At 32.9% G+C, this 25,000-nt stretch overlaps 2 protein-coding genes across 38 annotated transcripts in view; both read left to right on the forward strand.

Moving 5' to 3' along the window:
• Positions 1-25,000, forward strand: part of LOC106872289 (polypeptide N-acetylgalactosaminyltransferase 1) — a 524,361-nt gene that overhangs the window by 303,046 nt on the left and 196,315 nt on the right. The gene's annotated exons all lie outside the window — the stretch shown is intronic.
• Positions 18,932-19,501, forward strand: LOC149137673 (uncharacterized). The gene has a single exon (XM_089349631.1). The coding sequence runs from the start codon at positions 18,932-18,934 to the stop codon at positions 19,499-19,501; it is 570 nt and encodes a 189-aa protein (XP_089205757.1).

A 25,000-nucleotide genomic window follows, 5' to 3' on the forward strand; every position in this document is an offset into this window, starting at 1 on the left:
TTTACGCGTTGTCATTCTCATCAGTGTGAGGAATTTTTGGGAGGACGTCAAAAAATGTTTAATAAAATTAAATAGAATAAGATACAAATAAGAGAGAATACAGATGGGGTAATAGGGAAAAATCAAATGTTTACAAACAAATTGTAAAAGGGAAAAGAATAACAGTAAAATATAACAGTGTGAGAGACAAAAGAGAACAAAAGACAGACATATCAATGTGTATCCAAGTCTACATGTGCAGTAAAGTATAACAGGAAAAGAAAAATCTAACGGATATGTTTAAAGAAATAGTAACGGGTTGAGATGAAGTGTAATGTAAACAAGGCCATGTGTGTATAGAAGAATATAACGCAACAGGTACACTAGCGAAAAAAAGTCATGGAAAGTTATACATATACATATTAATTTTTTGTTTGTTTTTCAAGGAGTTGAAAATTTTTTTGCTCTATGACACTGTATGGACCCTAAGTAAGGCATGTGTAAAATTTGAATGAAATTGGTTGGGTAGTTCTTGAGTTTTAGTGATGCATAGACAGACAGATACACACACACACACATTCTCATTTTTATATATATAGTTGAGTGTTAAAATGTGTCTTTGTGTTTGTTCCCATCACCGCTTGACAACCAGTGTTGGCTTGTTTACCTCCCTGTAGCTTAGCGGTTTGGCTTATATTTTCCTTAATATTTCTAATTCATGTGCTGTTGTGTTTTGGAAGATTGTTAGGCCATCATCTCTATAGAGATTGTTTGAGTGTAGTTAAATATAGTTTTATTAGTTGACATGTTTTCTTTATTTTAACATCATGTGCTTATGTCAAAAAGTTGTTAACTTACTTTTTTTACTCAGAGTGAGAATTTCATAAGTGTATTATCATGTCTGTTAGTTAGCTGCTGATGGTTGTGAATCTCTTTGCAAAAATCTGATAAGGAGTTTCTGGTCAACTATGGGTAGTGTTTAGGTATATCAAGTTGGATTAAGTTGTACAACTTCTTTATTATGTCATTTAACCAGTTGATGATGGTGTACTAGTGTTCCATCATATTACACCTGGAATTGGCATCTTGAAGGATTATTTTAATTACAATGCTTACATTTTACAGGGTGCTCAGCCTGCATTTGGGGTTTGTTAATAAATTTATTTCACAAACATGCGTTGTGCTTCTTTCATATGAATATGTGTCAATTAGGCTGATTTCTATTAATTTCTTCAGTTATTTAGCTAACATCATGGAGCATACCATTTCTTAGGTTTGAAAATATATTTGAGGTTTCCATCTGGCATTTCCACAACCTTTTCCTTTATCTCCTTTGCTATATATTTGACTTCATTTGAAAAAAATAAATAAATAGATAAGTAAAAACTTCGCATTGAAAGAGAGTTTATTCAAACATAAGTCAAACTTGGCAAACTTGGACATTTTCTTTCATACTCTTTTATTTCTTTGAGTTATAACTTGCTCTGAAATCTAACATAAATAACTGCACATATTTCTTTGTAACATTTTATTTACATTACCCTCCCAGATTTTATTTCCTTTTTATTTCTTCCCTTTATTTTTAGCTTATTGTATTTGAATAGCTCTTATAATTTTGTTCCTCTTTGTATGGAGAATTTTTTTTCTTTAAAACTAGGGAAATAAACTTGTCAGAGAAACCTAGCACAAGAACACTTTTAATGAATACTTCATGCAACACTAACTTGAAAAGTTTCAGTTTGATTTATCCTTTGGTGATGTGGTGTGTGTGTGTGTTAAAATACCTTTTCTAACTAGGTGGGGATTTATTGACTAAAAAAAAAATCTTTAATGTATGCATTGCAGTTGTTTCTTATCATATGGATAAGATGAGTAAGGCAAATATATTGCATACAATGGAAATGAAATCTAATTCCATATTTCTTTGTTAATAATAGGATTTTTTTTTCTTGTGGGTGATCTTTTCAAAAATATTGTGCAACAGCAGCAGGCACACCTGATAGAAATGGAATCATTCAAATGAAAGAAGTGCTGTACGTATGTATTAAGGAATGCAAAAATAAACTGTGAGAAAATATCAGTTATGAATATTTCTTCATGAATTTCACTCTCTTCTATGATTAAATACTTCAATAATAACTATGGAAAAATTAGTGAATTTCAGTTTTGGTACAAGACTTCAAATTTTATAAAAGAACCTGTTAGTTACTTTATAGAATACCCAACACCAGAGTTATGAAAGGCAATGTCAGTTTTAGTCAGATTATGGTTTAAATATAAAAGGATATATCTAGATACATATGTATTTTAGCATAGTTTTCTACCATTTTGTCACTTACAAACTCTGAAAATACATCGAAAGTCTCTTCCTTGCCATGTTAATCATTCAATCAGAATTGTTTCTTGCAACTCTGGTTAGTAAAAAACAAAACAAAAAAAAAAAAACACAGTTGGCACTGCATTGCATGGCCATGAATCAAAATGTCTCTGTAAGTGGAACAGTTGATTGCAATTAGCTGGTTGATTGCAAAGATATGCAAAAGGTGGACACTTAATGGGATAAAGTACTCTAAAATGAAAAAGAACTGTTGATAGGATTAGATATTTTCTTTAGTTTCCATAAGTTTATTGAATAATAAGATTTGCTTGGAATGTTTATATCTGTGTCTGCTAGGGAATTCTTTGAACCATCATGCCTAGTACAATCAGTTGTATATTTTCATATATAAATGTTTCTTGAGTTCTTAAGTACTTCACTAAATTATAAAAAGAATTTTTCAAAGTCTCCTTATTTTCCTTGCTTATTCAATCAATTAATTAATTTTACATCTTTCTATTTATTCTTCTTGTCAGTATGTTTGACTGTGCACAGAATGTACAAATACAGAATTCTTGTAGACTTGTTTCCTGATGTTATCTATTCAAATATCATGAAAATCATAGAAAGCAACCTGTGTTTAATGTAACAGGAAAAAAGTGTGTATCAGTAAATATGGACAAATCAGAAACTGCCCTGTTTTAGTCTCTCAGTGTTAGACCCAGTGTTGACATTAATCTTATTAACTGCTGGGAGGATTTGTGTTGTATTTTATACTATTATTTATTTTTTCAAATTACTGACTTTTCTGTCTTTATTTCTTGAAGCAAATATAATCTTATTGATGTATATATCAAATTTTCAGATATTACACATTTGCTTCATATTTTTTTTATTTATTTAAATTGAAAGACAATTATTTAGGTTGTTGAGTTATAATGCAGGAAAAGAAATGTTGATTTGAAGTTTCATCCATTACTTTCCATCGTAGTCCATTTTTTATTATGAAGATAAATAGCATACTATTTTTGCAGGCTTAAGATTGTAAGCTGGCAGAATCATTAGCACGCCAGGCAAAATGCTTAGTGGTATTTCACCCTTCTTTACGTTCTGAGTTCAAATTCCGCCAAGGTTGACTTTGCCTTTCATCCTTTTAAGGTTAATAAATTAGGTACCAGTGAAACACTGGAGTTGATGTAATTGACTTACTCTCTGCCCACGAATTTCAGGCCTTGTACCTATTATAGAAGGATTATTATTATTATTATTATTATTATTATTATTATTATTATTATTATTATTATTATTATTATTATACCACAGGTAGCGAGCTTAGTGGCATTTCATTTGTCTTTACATTCTGAGCTCAGATTCTGCCATGGTCAACTTTGCTTTTCATTTTTTTCAGGGTCAGTAAAATAAGTACCAGTCAAGCACTGGGGTCAAAGTAATTGACTAGATCCCTTCCTCCAAATTGCTGACCTTGTACCAATGATAGAAAGAATTATCATTATTATTACACTCATCAACAGTGCAGTTTAATGATGCTAGCAGGTACTGTTGCTTGAGAACCTTCTCTAAATCACAGTTTAAGTTTTGAATCCACTTGCTTTAACATTTGTTAGTGCTGCTGTTATTTCTCTTCACAATGTCACAGGTCAGCAGAGTAAACATCTAAAAAGAAACACTTCAAATAAAAATAAGCTTTGTGAATGTTGCAAAAAAGTAAATAAAAAGGTTAAAATACAGAATTAACAGCATTAAAAGCACCTTCATAGAACTAAAAGATTTCATCATCACTCATGTAGCAATAATTCAGTAAACAGTCTTACTACTAGTATACAGAACACCCACCATTCCAAATTATATTCAAATCAGTCTTGACAGACACTTAACAAAGGTGGTCTTCTAATATAAAACCTTGCATTCAGTATATTTATAGGTATCACAACATTAATAAACTAAAGGAAACAACACTGCACTAGAAATGCAGGCTTTCAAAATAAAAACTAGCAACACAAAGCACATAAATATAACACACACACCATTACCAGCCTCACTAACTGTCCAACCTATTTTCACATCCCCAACCCTAACATCTTAATGCTCTCCCAAGCAACATACTTTGGGAGGCTTCATTGAACTCAATATTTGGTTTTCAAATGTTGCAGACAACTAAAGAGGTAACAGAATACCATCACAACTACAATAACTCTTCCTAACATCACCTTCTGCTCCACATATCTTACCACAACCACTACTTGGCAAACAATTTCCCATCTTTCCTCAGACCACCTCTCAATTATTACTTCAATGCATTCACACATTAATGATAAAAGCAAAGGCACTAGCACAAACTTCAAAAAGTAGAATGAAATGTGACCTTCTAAGAAACATAATCAAGTTTTTCCTTATTCAATTATCACCTGCATAGATACTATAATACATACAATGAACCAAATAAGTATAGACACATCTATAAAAAAAATGTACCCCACAAGGCACCATAAAAAATAGGCAGTCTCAGTTGCACAACAGAAATAGCCAACCTCATAAAAACCAGATTCAACCATAAATACAATACACCAAAGCTACATAGAACTGAAATAGGATTCAAGAGTAAGCTAAACAAAGACACTAACAAAACTAAAAACAAACCGTAGTAAAACAGAAAAATGGCAGAAATTTGTGTCTGTTATTAAGTGCAATGCTTATAGTGAAATACTGTTTGAAGTAATTAGCAACATTAGTATCAGTTGGTCACACCATACCTTGTGTCATAATGACAATTTCATAAACTCACTCTGCAAACCAAGCAAACACCTTTTCAGACATTACTCAAGAATCTACCACCATGAACCAGACAGCAAATGAATGTAAAATGAAAACTATGGCCACCATCTCCCTAAGCCATGATTTTAACCTTTATGTTCCATTAGTCACCTAAGAAGGAATAGGAAAAATCTAAAAACTCAAAAGCCTCAAGACTAGACAAAATCACAGACATGCACTTAAGAACATTTTGGACCAAAAAGAATTATTGGATTTACCAACATCTACAACTATTCAAACCAGCACTGTCAAATTCTTGTAATGATTCTTTTTCTATGTGTTTCTGTGCTGTGCACTTACTAGATGAGGAAGGTCCTATTGGTATATATATAAATGTATAAACAAATGATGTAACGTATACTGAATGTAAAAACAGAATGTAAAAACAGAAGGTCCATGATTCTTCATCAGTTATTGACCAATTGGTAATATTCAGTTTCACACATTCAGCAATAAGACCGAGTGCTTCCCAATTGGTGGTGCCCGCAAAAAAAAAAGAGTTTTCTTGTGCAGAATTAGGGACAAGATCAAACAAAACAAGCAAAATGACACAGAGAGTGTGATTTAGGATGGTGGATGAGGATGAACAGTCAAACAAAATACAGCCTTGGGGCCAAGGAGATGAGAATAGTGGGTAACACTTAGAAAATGTCTTGAAGGATAGAGAACAGAGAGACAGAGAATTTGCAACAGGTCAGCTATGGAACCAGCGTAAGAAAGGAAGACAAAGGGGAACTGGCTACTGGTCATGTGACAGCAACAAGGAGAGGAGAAAGACACACACACACTCACACATATATATCTGATCATAACAAGTTAAGATATTACCTCTGTTTTTTAATACCAGTATGTCAGAGAAAGAAATATTTCTCTCTTTAACCCTTTAGCATTCACATTATTTTGTCAAAAGTAATGGTAATTTATTCACATTGTTTTGAATTAGTCATGCTTTATTTTGTAGCTTTGAGATTTTGATGAGGTAACTGCTAATCTTTAGAATGATATTGTGGGGTTGTCATGAGAAGTAGACCTGACTTGTGTAAGCATTAAATAGATAGAATATTTTGGCTGGACATGGCCAGTTTAAATGCTAAAGGGTTAAACTGGTTTGCTTGTCAGTTACTTCACCTTAACTACTTGAGCATGTCCCTTAGTAGCTGACAATATGCACAGCTCTGATGATGAGCAGGAGTAGTGGGGGAGCATCATAGCTTTGTGTTGAAAGGGATTCTTTGGGGGTCTGAATAAATATTGTAACAAAAGCAAAGTTTGAAGGAAATATTTGCCATTTTTCATGCTTTCATAGGCAAAGAGGAAATGACAATTGCTACCCAAGCACAAATCATGTTACACAGTGTTATTGTTAAACATGTGAGCCATGTATTTATATTCACTTGACAATCTCTGAGAATTATATATTTTACATCATTGTTATATACATAAGTTGTCAGCCATCTACATTTTATAAAGTATGTCTATTCAGTTTGGTGGCTTGTTTATCTGTGGGAAGCCTGGACCCTCAATAAACTGAGCTTTGAAAAAGCCATAAGATCACCTATCTATTGATTTAGTCGAGCTATACAAGATGAAAACTTATACATCCTGTCTGGATTTTTTCATAATTGTTAACTTAACTATTTTAAAATATTACCCATAGAAGGATTCTCATTAACAGAAATCAAGCTATATACTGTTTTGATTCCAAATGTCTGCTTTTTTTTTTTTTCTGTTATCTGCATGCACCAGTCTCCATAAACAATTTGTCTAAATTTGGTCTACACTGCAAAAACAGTTTCTACACTATAGTTTGTTTATACTTTGCACCATTATTGTTTTTAGCTTTCTGCGGTTAAGAAACCGACCTCACTCACTTCAACAAATATAACATGGCCATCATAACAGTAAGAGCATCTGTTGGTATTAATTTGTCTTCCTGTCCACAATTTCTTTTTTTTTTTTTTTACCAGCATAACATTTCTTCCCTACTTAAAGATGATTTTTAGAAGAATATCTTTCTAGCTGGTCCTCTGTAAATTACTATCATTGTTGTCATCTTATTTTTCTTGTCATTTTTTTCTTTTTTTCTGGTTTTGATTTTTATGACTACATTCGTCATACATAGTTATCTCTCTCACCATAATTTACATGATAAATTCCCATTATATTAACTCATAAATATGAGTCATCTTAACTGTCTGGAGTTCAAGTTTTATCTATATGCATGACTCTCCTCATTGCCGTAACTGTTTCCAGATACTACTCTCTATATATTCACTTAGTAATTTTAATATATAAATGATAATAATGATAATAGTAATAACAAAAATGATAATTATTAAGATATATATTTATATATATGTAAATTTTTGTGCATTCTGATAGGAAAACATATTAAGCATGCAAAACAGAAAAATGAGTGTAACTGTTATAAATATATAGTAATTATATAGATACAGTAGATTTTCAGGTATTAAAGAAAAATTACATTCAGAATATGAACAAAATATAAAGAAAAATAGTTAAACTAACCAAGGATGCAACACAACTACTTTTACAGATTTAAAAAAATATATATTGCCCATGTTAACCAAGTTGTGTGTGTGTGTGTGTGTGTGTGTGTGTGTGTGTGTGTGTGCATGCATGCACATTAAGACTATCAGACAGATTATTAGTCTCACATAGGATTCTGTGGAAGGGACACCTTAGAAAATGAAGTGGTTGCCGTATACTGGCTACTTCAGTGAATCTACTGATTTGTTTCATAATTAGTTGTTTGTTGACAGTAGGCAAGGCATACTCACTCTGCAACTATTCCAGTTTTGTGCGTCCATGATAGAAGATGAAATCGTAAGTTTGAGTATATACCAGAAGCAAAACCACGTAGCTAGATGCCTCCACAGGCATATCCTTTAGCATTGTAATACAGAAGCCATAAATTTCTATCAGCTTGAGTCTGAAAAACTGCAGAGTAAGCTGAACTGACAGTTTTTCAGAATATGGGAGCTCATATAATTAGCAAATATTGACCAACTAAATTATTGTCATAAAAGACTACAAACACAAAGTATGTATGGTAAGCAATGTATTGTGAACAAAAGTATATCACTCAGATACACTAAGGTTTATTGCAAAGATCTGATAGAAAATGAGTGAAATTGTAGTCGTGGCTAATGCCAGTGCTGCCTGACTGGTACCGGTTCTGGTGGCATGTAAAAAGCACCATTTGAGCGTGACTGATGCCATTTCCCCCTGACTGGCTCCCATGCTGGTGGCACATAAAAAGCACCATTCAAGTGTGGCCAATACCAGTTCTACCTGACTGGCATGCATGCTGGTGGTATGTAAAAAGCACCATTTGAGTGTGGTCAATGCCAGTGTCACCTGACTGGCACCCATACCAGTGTCACCTGACTGGCACCCATGCCAGTGACACATAAAGAGCACCGTTCGAGCGTGGTCGCTGTCAGTGCTGCCTGAATGGCTCCTGTGCCTGTGGAACATAAAAAGCTCCATTTGAGCATGGCCAGTTACAGTGCCGCTTGACTGGCACGTAAAAAGCACCCACTACACTCTCAGAGTGGTTGGCATTAGGAAGGGCATTCAGCTGTAGAAACCTTGCCAGATCAGATTGGAGCTTGATGCATCCTCCCAGTTTGCCAGTCCTCAGTCAAACCATCCAACCCATGCCAGCATGGAAAGCAGACATTAAACATTGATGATGACGATAATGCTTTTATTTTTTATTATTTATGTAGGTCTGATGTGTTATCAGATTCCTAGAGATGAGGCAGATGGTAGTTTTGTGGTGTGGTTGTCTTTCTCAAAGTTGTAACATTTAGTTGGGATTGAAAACTAAACTTTGAATTCAGTTTGCTGAAGCTTGATGTCTGTAACACAGCACATGCCACAATAAAACAAATTATGATCTCTTATGACTAATATAAAGTTCTTTTAATAGAACAAAAAGGGTATTTCTAGAAAATCAGACAGACGAAGTAATGGCCATACCATTAAAATGTTTACTTGGCAGTAATGTGTTTCTGTATTTATTTCATTGCACAACACCTTAGGCAAGTGTATTCAACTATAATTTGGATGCCTAAAGGTTAAGTAGCCTTTCATGTAAATAATTTCCTACCAAAGAATGTTGACTCTGTGTTTAAAAATATTTAGGTTAATTTCAGTTATCAGTTGAATTTAGATATTTGACTAATCTGTAGAATTTCAACCATTACAAATATCAATGAATTTCAACTCCTGTATTGAGGCTGGTTGAATTTTTACCTTTAATTATTTAATTATTTTAGTTTATTTGATACCACTTAACTCAAACTTCATAGCAAACAAAATGCTGTTAATAGTTGCATTTTTTAAACTCTGGTTTATGCTTTAACCTCCAGATTAATTAAGAAAATGGCTTCAAAAAAGGATTAGATTGGGGGAATATATTTATACAGTATCTCAGCTGAATAGATTTAAATATTCAGTTCATTTCTTTAATATTTTGGATTGTTTATTACTTGGCAGTATCATAAGAATTCTCTTGACAACCATAAATAGGATTAATTTAAATTAAAGCATTGAAGTTGCATTGAGGTTTAGTTCTTCTTTCTCTGTTTCTACATTTTCTAAACTCATGATGACTTGCAGCAATCACAGCCTGCCTCCTTTGAAAATGAAAATCCAAATGTTTTTTTGTCATTGTTTTCAATATTTGGCATTTTTTATTTAGCTAACAAAATTTTCTGCACTGGCTGCCATTGAAGTGTTACCTTCAAGTTATGTCAGAGTGTGTGTATTATGTGTAATGTATGTGTAGGTTTGTGCACCTTCTTCCCTTTTCTTCATTTCCATTCGATGCTGTACTACATGTCATTCCGTCCTTCAGTGTTTCCTGGAGTTTATCAGTTTTTCTGGGAAAATTCTTATTCACTCAACCCTTCTTCATTTCTGGAGAAAGGATTATTGTCATTTTTCCTCCATGTCTCTTCTCACACTGCAAAATAGCTGATTTAGTGAAAGAACAAGAGATAATTAGCCTCAATACTTGACTGGTATTTTTTTTAGCAACCCTTTGAGGATAAAAATCAAAGTTAACCTTGGCAGGATTTGAACTGAAAGCAGAAAGAGCCAGAATAAATACTACAAAGCAACACTCTGCAAATTCACTTGATGTAATTTTTATTGATGCTTTACGTTGCAAACAATAAGTTGTTATTTCAAGTGTCAACACAGCATTAGGATGACTTCCTTACAATCAGTATCTGATCCTGGTCTGTTTGTTATATTGAATATGTATCTTTACCTTTACAGATCTTCAGTAAAGTCAAAGTTTCTAGCTGCATACTGTTAATATTTAGTGCTTTCTTGATAGGTTTAATAATTGTACATTCATGTTGTTGGAGCAGACTTGAGTGTCATGACCCCTCAGAGATTATTTCTAATATCCCTGTTTCTGGAGTTAGTGTATGTTTGGCATGAGGTGGCTAGGTTGCATATGAATGACACCCAGACTAGAAGTTTTAGTTGGAATCATGCACTTTGCAAAGGGTGTTGTGCTGTTGGAGGCAGTACCATGTAGGTCCTTGGTATAGAAGAATGTAATAGGCAAAACAAAAACTTGGAGCACACCAGAGTTGTCCATGTGGGACAAAAAGAGCCCCATTTTCCCTGAAGTTAACAGGATTAATCCTTGATTGTTCGATACTTCTGAACATGGAAAATCAAGAAAAATATCTATCTTTTTTGTTATATATTTAAATTCAGTCTTATCCATTCAAAATATAATACAAAATTCTCTTCAGACTTTGAGCTTATTCTCTTATTCTTCTGTTTCTATCCTTAAAATAATGTTAGTAAAAATTTATTCTCAATTTTGGTGTGTTATTCCAGACTACATTAAATAATCTGACCTTAGCTCTGTCTTACCAGCTGTTATAAGGTATTTTCTTAAAATTGAAATCTTGACGGAAATCTCATCCATACGTAAAAAAAATAGGGAGATTTCAATCAGCAAAAACATAGTTGTTCTTTCCTGTATAGACTTTGTATTAAGTTCTAAAACCAGCTGTTCTTTACCTCCAGATCAGCTCTGATTAAACTATGCTGTGATCTAGTCAGTGGTACTGAAGCTGTGACCATCCTGCCTTTTATTCAGGAATAGTTTAACTAAGGCTGCATTATCCAGTGTGTTCTTCCATTTCTTTTTTTTTTTTTCTTTTTTTCTTTTTTTCAAATGTCAGGATGTGATTTAAAGAAGATATGACTGTTGATTTTAGCAAGTTGAGCAAGCACACAGAAGGTTCTTCCTTGGCTTAACACCAGTAAATGTAGGAAAAATAGGTGGGGGTGGAGAGAAAGCTATAACTATGTCAGTTTTTATTTCATACAATATACTCCTGTGAGAAACATGAAAATTCTACCATTTTACTTGACATTTCATTCAATTTTGCCAGTTTCTATCATAAAAGCTGGTGAGATGTAATAATATAAAGAAATTGTATCATAAGTCTAGTTCTGAGAACTAGAATTACTGGGTTTTGTGATATGAAGAAAGTAAGAGATAGATTTGTACCTGAATACAGAAGTATTCTTTTACAGGGTTGATTCCTAGAAGATCAGGCACCTCTAACTGCAGCATATATGAACTGACGCCTTATGAGCAGGTAGTCTTATACTTTATCTACTCAGATATTTTTCTTATGCCAATTACAACTAAAATAATTATGTCAAACACTCACCTTATTTAGTCTTATAGATTATAGTTTTACTATTTTTCTTATTATCATTTCCTAGAATCTTTATAAAATATCTCATTCAATAAGAAAGAATTTGAAATTTTAATACATTGATCAATTGTTCATGTTATAATCTCATATTTCTCTATTTTGGAACTAGAATTGCATTTCTAGAAGAAGAAAAAATTATGGAATATTCAGCTTGAAGATCTGAATAGAAAATGGATTTTAAAAATAGAAAAATTTGACGAAGTAGAATCAGTCATATCATCATGATGGGTTTTTGTTAACAAAACAATATGCAATCTGAATTGGTTTCTTCTTGGAGAACCACATTTTATTCCAGTGGATCTATTAATAACTAATTACCTGATTAGCACATGTACTTCTGTCTCTTAGTAGTATTCTTTTTTTAATGAGGATTTAGTTTTAAAATGAAATAAAATAAAATTAAACACTCAATTTACACTAACAATGTGATATTAAGACAAAATGTATTTTACATGAAACCTGATAATGCTGAAGGTCAAAAAAAAAAAAAGAAAGATGAAAATAGTTAATCAGTTAAATCACATTCCTAGTCATTGAAAATTTTAATGAAACTCAAAATTGATTCTGGAATTACCACTTTCACTAATTTCTAATATCCTTTCGATTATCTCTAAAAATAAAAAATGAATGAAGATGTTGATGTTTTGTACATTATAGATCAAAGTTCAGTTCATAGAGGTAATTGCAGTTAGGACATAGAAATGGGTAGAGTAGATGTTATTCACTAGCTGTCAGTGATCTTAATTAAATGTAGATGGTCTTATCTACAACAACTTCTTCGAGTTACCTTATATTAAATTAGTTGGCTAAAAGTCTACTAATCTAATGTTAAGCCTTAAAGTTGTCTTTGGTTCTTTGATATAAATATCTTTGCTTGCTACTGCTAATTACTTACTCTCCAAAGAGATTGTGCTTGAAAGACAACGGAACTTTGTCGTAAATATAATAATATATCCACTGTCATCTGATAGATTGCAGTCTGTGTCAGTGGTGGTAATCCAGTAAAAAGATTTCAGGTACCCCCCCACCCCCCAAAAAAACCCTTTACAGTATATAGTTTTTAGTTTTTCACTATATGGATGAAATATAAGAGTATGAGTTCAGTGTTTCAGGCAGTGCATCTTTGATGAGTAAGAGGAGAGAGAAAAATTATCTGGAAGGGAAAATGTTTTACTTCTCTCCTTCTCTGCCAAAGGAGCACTGTGCAAAACATCAAGCTTAGTCATATTTTATTCTTTCAGGATCATCAAAGAGATATTTGCAAGAACTGACTTGTAACATACAGAAGTTATTCTGATAGTAATAAACACATTAGTAATACTGAGAAAATGATTGGTCACCAAGGGAGCTTCTATGACGTTGCTTAACTTGCTGGAAAATAGTAGTCAAATTTTCTGCAATTCACACACTGCTGATGTTAAGAAGGAAAGAGTACATTAATTAGCGCTATCCCACATATTATTAAAAAGACAGACTAGTGAGTGTTCTATTGAGATAGATTATAGGTCTGTTTGATAGTGTTTACTTATGGTTAACCAACAGCTGATACACTAATTTAGTGAGTTGAAAAATAAGAACTAAGTCTCTTAGCAACAAAGTCTTTGATTAATTTCACTTTGTGGTGAGAAGTATCTGACTTTACTTATAGTGTCAGAAAAATGATGAAAATCAAATTACCTCATTGTCTCCTTATCTATAAAGCAGGTACCATGTGATTAGTTTCTAATTTATAAATGATTTAATGCAATTCCAAAACTGCATTTAAAATATTTACGAGATGACAATTTTCAGTTTGACACAAGTAGAGTCTCTCTCATGAAAAATGAGATTTATCAGATAGGCTCTCAGTTCTTGCTAGGACATCAGTATAATCATATAAAAACAAGTCATTCTATATTGTTTTGTTCAGTGAACCTGAAAATAATTTCCTTTAATAGACATGAGAATGACCTCACTAATAGCCTTTTCATAGCTTTGAATACTATCATGGTCTTTAATCACATGCTAAATACTTAGCCAATATTTTCACCTTAAGCCTCTTCATATACATTGGAACATTCAATAAGTTGTTTCATTGCTTTAATCTTTCCTTTTATTAGAACCATAAATTTTTAAGAACATAAATATTATTGATGAGAATTGTATTGAAATATGTATTAACATTATGCTAAGAATAATGTTCACAATATATTAGCCATAATCACTGCTTTTTTTTAGATTCCTTATTCAATTTTTATAGCTGATAGTATCATTCAGAAATCATCTATGACCCAGTCACTGATTCTTTTGCTGTGATTATTAAAATTCTATCTTAAATACCTGGAAAGATAATTATTTTAATTACAGTGCAGCACCTCCAAAATGTTGCTAGCTACCAGTAGTCTTATCCACTTGATCAAAATTTATAAACTTATTGTAATACAAGAAGTCTTTCTATTTTTATCCAAAAATTGTTTATTATTTTACTAAATCTGATGAATTATTGTAAAGTGGCAGTTTTAATAAGTATCTGAAATCATTCCACATAACTTCAGTTGTCAATACTTTTGTTAAGAAAAATCTTTTCCTTCATCTCTCAGAATCAATTGAATGAATCACATTTTGATGCTTGCTGCTAATTTGGAAGTCAGACAACCTGACAAAGTTTATTACCCATGCATACGGTGATCATCATCCTAATCTATATTTTTATATTCATTTTTCTTCTGTAGACTAAGGAAAGGAGTTTGTGGCAATAGTCTTTACAGGCCATTCTAAACTTCTCCAATTTCATATTTGTAAGAAAAATTTGGGCTCCAGAAGGTCTATAGTTTTAGAGAAAATAGTTTTGAGCAAAGAGTTCAAAGTAAATCTTTGATCAAAACACATTATTGACAGTAATGATTGGAAGGACTGCTACAGTAGTGGTGAAAGTGATATCATCATCATCATCATCATCATTTAACATCCATTGTCTATGCTGGCATAAGTTGAATGGTTTGACCAGACCAGAGCTGGAGGGGGGGGCACCAGACTCCAGTCTGATTTGGCATGGTTTCTACAGCTGGATGCCTGTCCTAACACCAACCCCTTTATAGAGTGTGTTGGATGCTTTTGCGTAATACTGCACAGGCACTTTTACATGGCACTGCTTGGGCACTTTTATGTGGCACTGCATGGGTGCTTTTATGTGGCACTGCATGGGTGCTTCTAGTTTTTCAATCAGTAGTTGGATTTTTTTTGTTGTTATTAGAGGTGAGGATATGCTGTTCAGTTCCTGTCCGCCAATTTTACTTGCAAGGTATAGATTGACCTGTGACTGAAATGTTAACTGATATTGTCCATACTGTGGGAACAAACCTGTAACCATGTGATTCAGAAGTGAACTTTGTGACCACATATCCATGCCTATGCCTTAAACACACACATACACGCACATGCGTGCGCATGCAGTTCTGGCCACTTTTCATCTCATTACTGCATACAAAGTTGGTTGTTAATGAAAACTGTAGCACAGCTGGATAATACAATAGTAATAGAATGTTGTGCCATTGGTTTCCAGTTGATTATGTACGAGTTGTTATTTGGTAAACTTACAGCATTCAGCAACTCACAACCCAGATGTGGCCACCCAAAATTTTATAGCACAATGTCCTATTACTGCTGTCTTACCTACATTTCTTACCATCAGCAACCTCTAGTTGGGTATTACTCCTAGACATGAGCCTGTGGTTAAAGAGAGGTTAGGTGGCCTGAACTAAAATATATTCAGTACATTTACTCTACTTACGGTGCTGTGTTTGCTTAGTTGTGTGTATGCATGCGCATGTGTGTATATTTGTAAATTCAGTTAAACACAATTACATATCTGAACAAATGTTTTCATCAGATGGCTTTCGGTCAGGTATGCTCATCAGTAGATTGGGCAGAAATAGCTAATAACAGTTTAAATTATGTCTTAATTGGCTGTTGCACTGTTGTATATAGTTATTTGTCATGTTTGTTTGCCAAAAGAATTGATCTCAGAATTACATTGACCATTTAAAAAATACATACCCTGTTATATTCATTTTTTATATCATTTTCCAGCTCTACTCTTTTGCTTATGTACATGAATTGATGCATACTTCCAAATATTCCCATCTATTTATGACTTGTAGTTTGTACTTATGTGGAAAATTTTGCTCTTATTGCATCAGATGAAATCATCATCATTTAATGTCCTCCTTCCATGCAGACATAGGTTGGACAGTTTGACAGGAGCTGGCCAAGCAGAAGCCTGCACCATACTTCTGTTTCTGTTTTGACACAGTTTTTACAACTGGATGCCTTTCCTAACACCACCTACCCTGCAGAGTGTGCTGAGTATTTTTTACATGGCACCAGCACAGGCAAGGTCTGTTTTAGTATGGTTTTTACAGCTGGATGCCCTTTCAAATGCCAACCACTTTACAGTGTGCACTGAATACTTTTTAAGTGATGCCAGCACTGGAGTAGCACCATACTTTTTGCATTCTAAGTTGAAACTCTACTGGAGTTGACTTTGCCTTTCATCACACTAGGATTAAGAAAATGAAGTCAAGTACTGGGGCTGATGTAATCAACTACTCTCTTAATTTCAAAGTTTGTTGTCTATGGCCTTGGTAGATTGGCACAATCATCAGAATGTTGGACAAAATGCCTTGCAGTGTTTGTCTGGCTCTTTACATTTTGAGTTCAAATCCTGTCAACTTTGCCTGTCATCCTTCCAGAGTCAATAAAATATGATATCAGTCAAGTATTAGGGTCAACCTCACTTCTTAAGAACTGCTGGCCCTGTACTTAGAATTTAAAACCATTATTGTAATCGTTATTGTTTGCTTATTTTCCCTTATGTAAGGAAATTGACTATTTTTCCAATATATTTACTTTTTATATTGATTGTAGTAAGGCTTTTACTATCTTTTAACCATAATACTTTTCATATTCATTTGAGCTAGACTTTCACTCTGTTTGTTTGTCTGTCTGTCTGCCTCTCTGTCCCCTTCTCTCTCTAACACACACACATACACACTCACAAATCTATAGACAAGTATTTGACATTTAAGCCAAAATTATAATCACTCATTCATCTTTTGCAAAGATAGAAATTTAGATTTCTAAAGGGGAAATTGCTATCATTTAGTATCTTATCTCTTTTGGTGCTGTAATTTTCCATCACATTTTATTCACAAAACCATCTAAAGTTTAAACTGATGGGGTGAAGTCCCTTACTGAATTAATTGAAAAAATTCAACAATTACATTAATTCATTCCTTTAATAAAGTCATGGGTGATGGTAACTATGTTCAGAGATGTGTCATTCTTGCTCAAAAACAACAGAAATTACCGAACTCTCCGGGAAGAGTCTGTATGATACATATGCAATAGTTGGAAGTATTTTCATTCTTTTATTCCGAAAAGTATAAAGCAAGAATACCAAGCATATATGAATAGAGATGAAACCTACAGCGGTAATGTTGAATTAGGTGCTATTAATGAATTGTACAATGTTGCAATTCAGGTTCATCACAAAAATGACGATGAAATTATTCTTCCTCTGTTCACTGTTTGCGGACAAACAGTTACAGAAAGGAAGATTTCAGTGTTATATAGTGGCAAAGTTGACAACGGCCTTTACAATGCTCTCTTTCCCATAAACAGTTATGAGCATAAAAGAAATGTAGAAGGAAATGAAATATCACAAGACAGTAAAAAAAAGACAAAAGAATGATAATTCAAACACTTAATCAAAAAAAAATTGTAGAAGAAAGAAAAAGACCATCAGAAACTTAGGTTGCAAAAAATGAGGGAATATGAGAGGAGGACAAGAGAACAAGAAGTTGATAAAGATAGGGAAATAAGATTGCAGAGAAAGAAGGAAAATTATAGAAATAAAAAAAGTACAAGAAAATAAAAAAAAGACAAAGAAATATGATTGCAAAAAAGGAGAGAAAAAGGCAAAACAAACAGAAAACAAGAAAGTGAAAGTGACTGAAAAATACAACTAAAAAGGTGAAAGCTTTCCAGAGAAAATCAGCAGAAAAAGTATAGACGATTTCAATGGCAAGGTGTAGCATTTAATTATGATCCTAATCGTAATTATGCATCTGAAAAAATTATCTTCCTGGGCTCTATGTGCAAAACATGTGAAAAGTGTGGTGCTAGGGAGTGGAAGAAGAAATCATTAGGTATGTGTTGTTCTAAAGGTAAATTCTATTTACAAATAACTGAGTCTCCAGAACTTATAAAACATCCTCTTTTGGGTACCACTTCAGAATCAAAACACTTTCTTAAAGATATATGAGCATACAATTGTGCTTTTTGAATGACATCATTTGGGGCAAACATTATTAGGAAAAGTGGGTTTATGCCAACTTTTAAAGTGCAAGGACAAATTTATCACAGAATTGGCTCTCTTAAGTCTTTACAGAATAAAGATCCACAATTTTTACAAATATATTTTATAGGTGATGTTCTAAAGGAACATTATTATGGTTGAAGCACAACATGGAAAACGAGATATTGTTTTGAAATATCGTGACAAAAGCATCACGTTCATAAATGAAACTCCTTGTTCATATGATGCTTTACAATATCCCTCACTTTTTGCTAATGGAGAAGATGGGTACCACTTTGGTATACAAGTTGGAGGAATCTGTATCCTGTATGGATTATTATGTTCATCGATTGATGAGTCGAAGTAATTCATTTAATCACCTTCACTATTGCCAAGATCTTTTTCACCAGTATGTTGTTGATATGTATGCCAAAATAGAGTCGGAGAGGTTGTGCTACATAAAAAAGTACCAAAAAGAACTACATTTAGAATCGTATGTCCATTTACGAGATGGCATTAACAATGATATTGCTGGACTGGGCTTGGACAACTTTGTATTCTCCCATCCAGTTTTACAGGAAGCCCAAGATATATGAATAAGAGGACACAGGATGCCATGACTTATGTGTGTAATTATGGATGTCTTGATCTTTTCAACACTTTTACTTGCAATCCCAAATGGAACAAAATCCAAACAACTTTTTTCTAGGACAGTTATACATCAACAGACACAACCTAATTCCAAGAGTTTTTCATCTCAACATTTCAAAATTGATGGACTTCATAACTAAATCTTACATAGTTCGACCAGTACATTGCTACATGTATACCACTGAATGGCAAAAAAGAGGCCTACCTCACACACATATATTAATCTGTCTTTTGCAGAAGATTCAAATTGATGAGATTGATTCCATAGTCTCAGCAGAAATTCCAAACCCCAGAAAAGACAAAGAACTTTATGAAATTGTAAAATCAAACATGGTTCATGGCCCACGTGGTGACCTCAATCCGACTGCACCTTGCATGAAGGACAAAAAGTGTATGAAACATTATCCTAAAAACTTCATCAAAGAAACACAAATGGGTAATGATGGATATCCATCATACAGAAGAAGGGTACCTCAAGATGGAGGTTTTGAAACAAAAATTGGTTACCATACAATTGGTAATCAATGGAGAGTGCCTTTTTGTATTCAAAAGGCTACAATTTCCAGTGAAATTCAGTTTTGCTATGTCTATAAATAAATCACTGGCACAAATGTTATCTGTTGCTGGGCTACAACTCGAAGAAAATTGTTTTTCTCATAGGCAGCTGTATGTAGCATGTACAAGAGTTGGAAGTCCACGCAATCTTTTTACATATGCTCCTTCTGGAAAAGCGTGTAACATTGTTTCTAAGGAAGTTCTATATTTAGAATAAATAGTTAATAAGATGAACAAATAACACAAGAGGTGAAAGGACATGGGCCGAAAATAGGAATCTTAAAAATGAAATGCAAAAATGTATTTAGCATGGCAAAACAGTGCCATATGGCGTTTGGCTCCTGAGTAACACCAGGTAACCCTGATGTGTATGTGTGTGTGTGCGTGCATGCGTGTGTGTATCTTTCCACTTTCTATGTTTTCAATACCAGATATTACAATTCTGCAAATAAAAAGTTTTTCAAAATTGCAATAACTTATCACTTTTTTTGTCCTGCTTAATTTTAAAGTTATATACATTATTTTAATGTTCTAATTTTTTTTTTAGAAGTATGTTTCAAACATAGAAGATCATGATTCCGCACAAAAATTAGGGCTAGCGTTGAGGGTTAAGTTTAGGATTTAATACTAAGGTTAGTATTGTAGTTTAGATTTTAGGGATAAAATTAATCAAACTATATTCTTAAAAGAAAAAAAAGAAAAAGGTCTACAAAGTGCTCTTAGTTTGAAGTTTCATTGAGTACTTTTTTATTTTTACTTTGAAAATATTTATTCTATATTAGATAAAGAGTTTTGCAGTGTTGCTGTTAATTCTCTGAGTCATTAACTTGGGCAACGCCGGGTTTTTCAGCTAGTAATTGATATTTTTGTCATGATGGATCTGGTCCTTGCTCTCGAACACCCAATTTACTACCTTTAAGTCAAAAGCATATTAAGAATGAACAAACCAGCATTATTCAGTAGTAAGTAAACTAACCATATGTATGGTAATCAATACACAAAACTTTTACATGTGCACTATTTTTGCAAATATGATGAAGGCTATGCTTTACTTATGATGTCAATAAAGCTAAAACACATTCAAGGTTGTTGTGCTATCCAGGAAAATGAAAAATAGTATTACTGATTGACTAGTATTGTATTTTTCCTCATCGTGCTGCCACCATTGAATATGGAAAACATGAACTTAGCATATAATAATTTTTCCCTAGTTAGTGGTGATTTCAGAGACTTCAGCTGTAAGAAAATAAATACAGCATTGAGACATGAATAATTTGTGAATTCTGTACTTTATTATTTTGCAGTAGTCTATGGACAGATGGTTGTCAGAACTCATAAAGTCACTAGATAAAATGTCTTGCAGTATTTGTTCCAGTTCTTTAAATTTTAAGTTCAAATCTTGCCACAGACTACTTTGCCTTTCATCCTACTGGGTTCAATAAAAGAAAGTACCATTTAAATACTGGGGGTGATGTAGTCAATTTATCCCTCCCCTCAAATTTCCAACCTTTTGAATTTTTAAAAATTATTATTTTTTGTAGTCATGTTTTTATTGGATAGTTTTACTGTGCCAATGAATACAGCTCTTTGCATCTTGGTAGTGTGCAATGTTTTTTTTTTAGATTTTGTATTGGAACCACTCTTCATGTTTGTGCAGTGCCAGGTAGTGATATTTTCTGTATGGTGTGCATATTTGTAAATTTGATTCTTCATTTAAGAAGTGAAGCACTATCTTTCATAGTGATCCTTGACAACAAACGATATTAGGTGGATTAACCTTGATCTGCATTTTCTGTGGAATGGCATATGCTGTAGTATAGTTATTATTGTTCTTAGGAAGGGGAGCTGGCAGAATCATTTAAGCATCAGAAAAATTGCTTTGCAGCATTTCTTTCTGCTCTTTATATTTTGAGTTCAATTCCTACTGAGGCCAATTTTACTTTTCACTCTATTGAAGTTGATAAAATAAAGTACCAGTGGTAGATTTAATCAACTTATTTCTTCCCTCTAAAATTGCTGGCCTTGTACCTAAATTAGAAACAATTATTTTTACCATTATTGCTTGTACAGTGAAGTGGCAAAGTTGTTAGAGTGTCCGAGAAAATGCCTTATAATACTTGTTCTGATTACGTGGTCTGGGATGATCCAGTTGAGGTCTACATTGCTCTTCATCCTTCTAGGTTTTCTAAACTAAAATTCTATTTAAGTACTAAAGCAGTGTAATCAACTAATTCCCACTCTTTAAAATTTGTGGCCTTGTGCCTGAATTATAGGGTTGGTTGATTGGCAGTACTTTTAGTGTGTCAGACATTGTTTCATAGTATTTCTTCTGACTCCTTTGTGTTCTGGATTCAAATATCACTGAGATCATCTTTACTTTTCAACCCTCTTCGGTTGATAAAATAAGTACCAGTCAAGTACTGGAGCCACTTTAATCAACTAACTTCTCCCACTAAATTCAGGCCTTGTGCTTTTACTAAAAACATGCTGACTCAAAAGTTTGTTTTGTTCTTTAGTCACGGCTATTGTCGTTTAAGATTACTTTATTCAAACTAATTTTGTCTGAATAAAATGCTTGTATTTAGAATGTTCCTGTTAGCTGCTGATGTTTATTAAATTTATGGTTTTTATTTTTATTTATACATTTTTGTCTGTTAATATGAACCAAAAGCTATTGGCCAAGCTAAAGCAATAGTTGTGCTCAATGTAGAATTAGAAACACATATTTTTTCAACTTGTGTTACCTGGCAACTTTTATTGTAACTTTTCATTGTTGACTTGCTTTACACAAAGATTACTAAAAGTTCACCTTCCAGCTCACCTCCAACATAACTTCTTTTTAAGGATTAAATTTGTTTTCTTTCTTCTTATTTTGAGTTGGTCTACAAAGCTACTTAAAGATATGTGCTTTCTAGGGCTAGCATAAAACTAACAATGACCAAAAATCCCAATTCTTTTTTTCTTTTTACATTGTGAATCATTTTTTTTTTTAATGTTATTTTAAATCAAAAATACAAAAAACAAATATCACTGCAGACATTAAATATTGATCTGCTATGGTGATCTTTTTTTAAACTCTTAGCTGGAACTAAAAAGTTGGTTAGCAGTCTATTTTGAGTGTGTTGAGATAAATATTAATAGTTCTTTAAAATTGGTCATATTCCTGACCTAATTGCCCTTCTAACCTCATTGTACAGTATTTTCCTGATTTATCTAAAAGTAGTAGAGATGTATAGGATTAAAGCAACACCAGCAGCAGAGTTGTTGTTACTGGTAGCAAAGAAAAAAGAAAAAAAAAACTTTCATCTTTTTATATTTGGATTTTCAACCAGTTGATTTCATAACTTGTTTTGGTGTATGTTGGCAGGAGAGGAGAGTAGATTTTATAATGGCTCTCCTCTGCACCCCAAACGCTCTATCAGATTTTTTTAAAGAATTTTAACTTGCTGTAGCTTCTACATGAAGTGTTTGTGATTGCTTCACTTGAAAGAAATGTTAATAAGTTTTTCAAAAGAAAGATCAGTTGCTATTACTAAAGAGAGAAGTCCACTTAAGCCACATATAATAGGCTAAGTTCTCAATATTGACCTGAATATTTTGATTTCAAACCCTGCCATTGGCAGCTTGTGTTTCTAGAAATTTTTGTTTGTTTTAACTATTGTATGAGAGAGAGAGAGAGAGTGTGTATGCATGATTCTGAAAAAGACCCTGCAGGGATCTTCTTGGAATAAATGCAGCTATTAATATAGGATTAAGTTAATTTGATGAGAGGAGGTTTATGTCTTCTTTTAATCCCTCTAAATTTAGCGAGAGTGAGATGTCAAGCATGGCTGCTCTGCTAAAAGAGATTAGAACATTTAAATTACGCCACCATGGTGCACAGTATTGCATTTAAATGATTTACTAATCTGCAGTAGATTAGTGTAGCGTATTGCTTTCTGAAGCTGGGTTCAAATTAGAAAGCTTAGATAAATAAATGCTGAAGATTAATAATAGCTATAGCTGAATCTGTGAAGATATGAATCTTATGGTGGACTATGGATTACATAGACTTGAATAGAACAGTTTCCACATGTTTTATTTTTCTCATGAGATTTGGTTATAAATGAAGTGTATCTGGAGTTTTGTGAAGTTCATTCTTTAAGTAGCACACACAGGAGGTCAAAATTACTCCTGAAAGTTAATGGAACACTAATTTTGAACATTTATTTGATACTTACAATTGTATGTTGTTCATTTTGTGTAGTCTGTAATGTAAAGTACAGACTTTGAGCCATCTACTGTGTTACTAACATGATGCACACCATCAACCTCTTGACTGGGTATTTGGTTCTCTTATCCACTTTGATATTTACACTCATTTGATTCAGAATACTGAATATTTGAAGGCATTTCACATTAGAAGAAAGGTATTACATAGTTGGAATTATTTACATAATATATTAGATAAGACATTTCTGAGAGGTAATTGGCTATATTTCTGAAGCTTAAGGATATTTTCTGTCAGCCATTCAGCACTTTCATTTCCTATGTCTCAGAGCTAGAAATTGTATGATATTATTAGTTTAAGACCCGTTAGGTCTATAAATCCTATACAATAGTTTCAAACACTCCCTTTTTCTTCTTTTGCTGAAGCACAGCTTTGAATTGTCCATTACTGAAAATAATAAATGTCTGTATAGCAATAGTTTATGAATGCACAGTTAAACACTTTCTTTGTGATTACTTGTTTTATTCTTTCATGCTTTATTTTCTGTGACTGAAACTTTTTCATGACAGAATCCACAGGTTGTATATCTCAATCTATGACACACAGATAATTCTCTTTCAGAAACTTATTTATTATATCAATATTCCAAACTGAACTTTGTAAACTTGGCATCTCACTTAGGTACTGTCTGAAGTGATAGCAAGACACTCCAGTATCCTAGTTGAAAAACACTAGTTTAGATAGAGTTTTGCATAAGTATTTGAAACAAACATAGTATAGTTTGATATCTTTCTTAATCAAAAATATAACTTAGCTTATATTTTGCAATTAAATTACTTATAGATTAATAGCTGAGGAACATATCAGTTTAGTTACTTATCCACTCTTTTTTTTTTTATTTCATGATGCTTAGTTGAAATAAGAAAAATGTGTTTGTATACAAACACAAATGTATGCCACCACACACTGACATTAGCTAGAAGTGTGCTTCTATGTGATATAAATTCCAGCTTCTTTGAAATATTTAACCCTTTAGCATTCAGATTACTTTATCAAATGTAATGCTCTTTTATTCACATTGTTTTAAATTATGTATTATCTTGTAGTTTTCAGATTTTGATGATGTGATTGTTTAATTTTAGAATGACATTAAAGGATAGGTGTGAAAGACCAGATCTTCCCTGTTTGGGCCTGATATGGCTGGTTTTAAATGCTTTTGGGTTAATCTAATAACTGTTTTCAAATTTATTTTTCATCATATTGTAAATTATTTTATGCTGACTTCCTATGACTCAGGTCATCCAATTTATATAGTTATTTTTTTCCTAGAT

Source organism: Octopus bimaculoides, chromosome 1 (genome assembly GCF_046866305.1).
Source record: "Octopus bimaculoides isolate indiv1 chromosome 1, ASM4686630v1, whole genome shotgun sequence".
NCBI classification, from domain to species: domain Eukaryota; kingdom Metazoa; phylum Mollusca; class Cephalopoda; order Octopoda; family Octopodidae; genus Octopus; species Octopus bimaculoides.

Bases quoted from the DNA above. Each gene is read 5' to 3' on its own strand.
- LOC149137673 (XM_089349631.1), top strand. From the start codon at position 18,932: ATGGAACAAAATCCAAACAACTTTTTTCTAGGACAGTTATACATCAAC.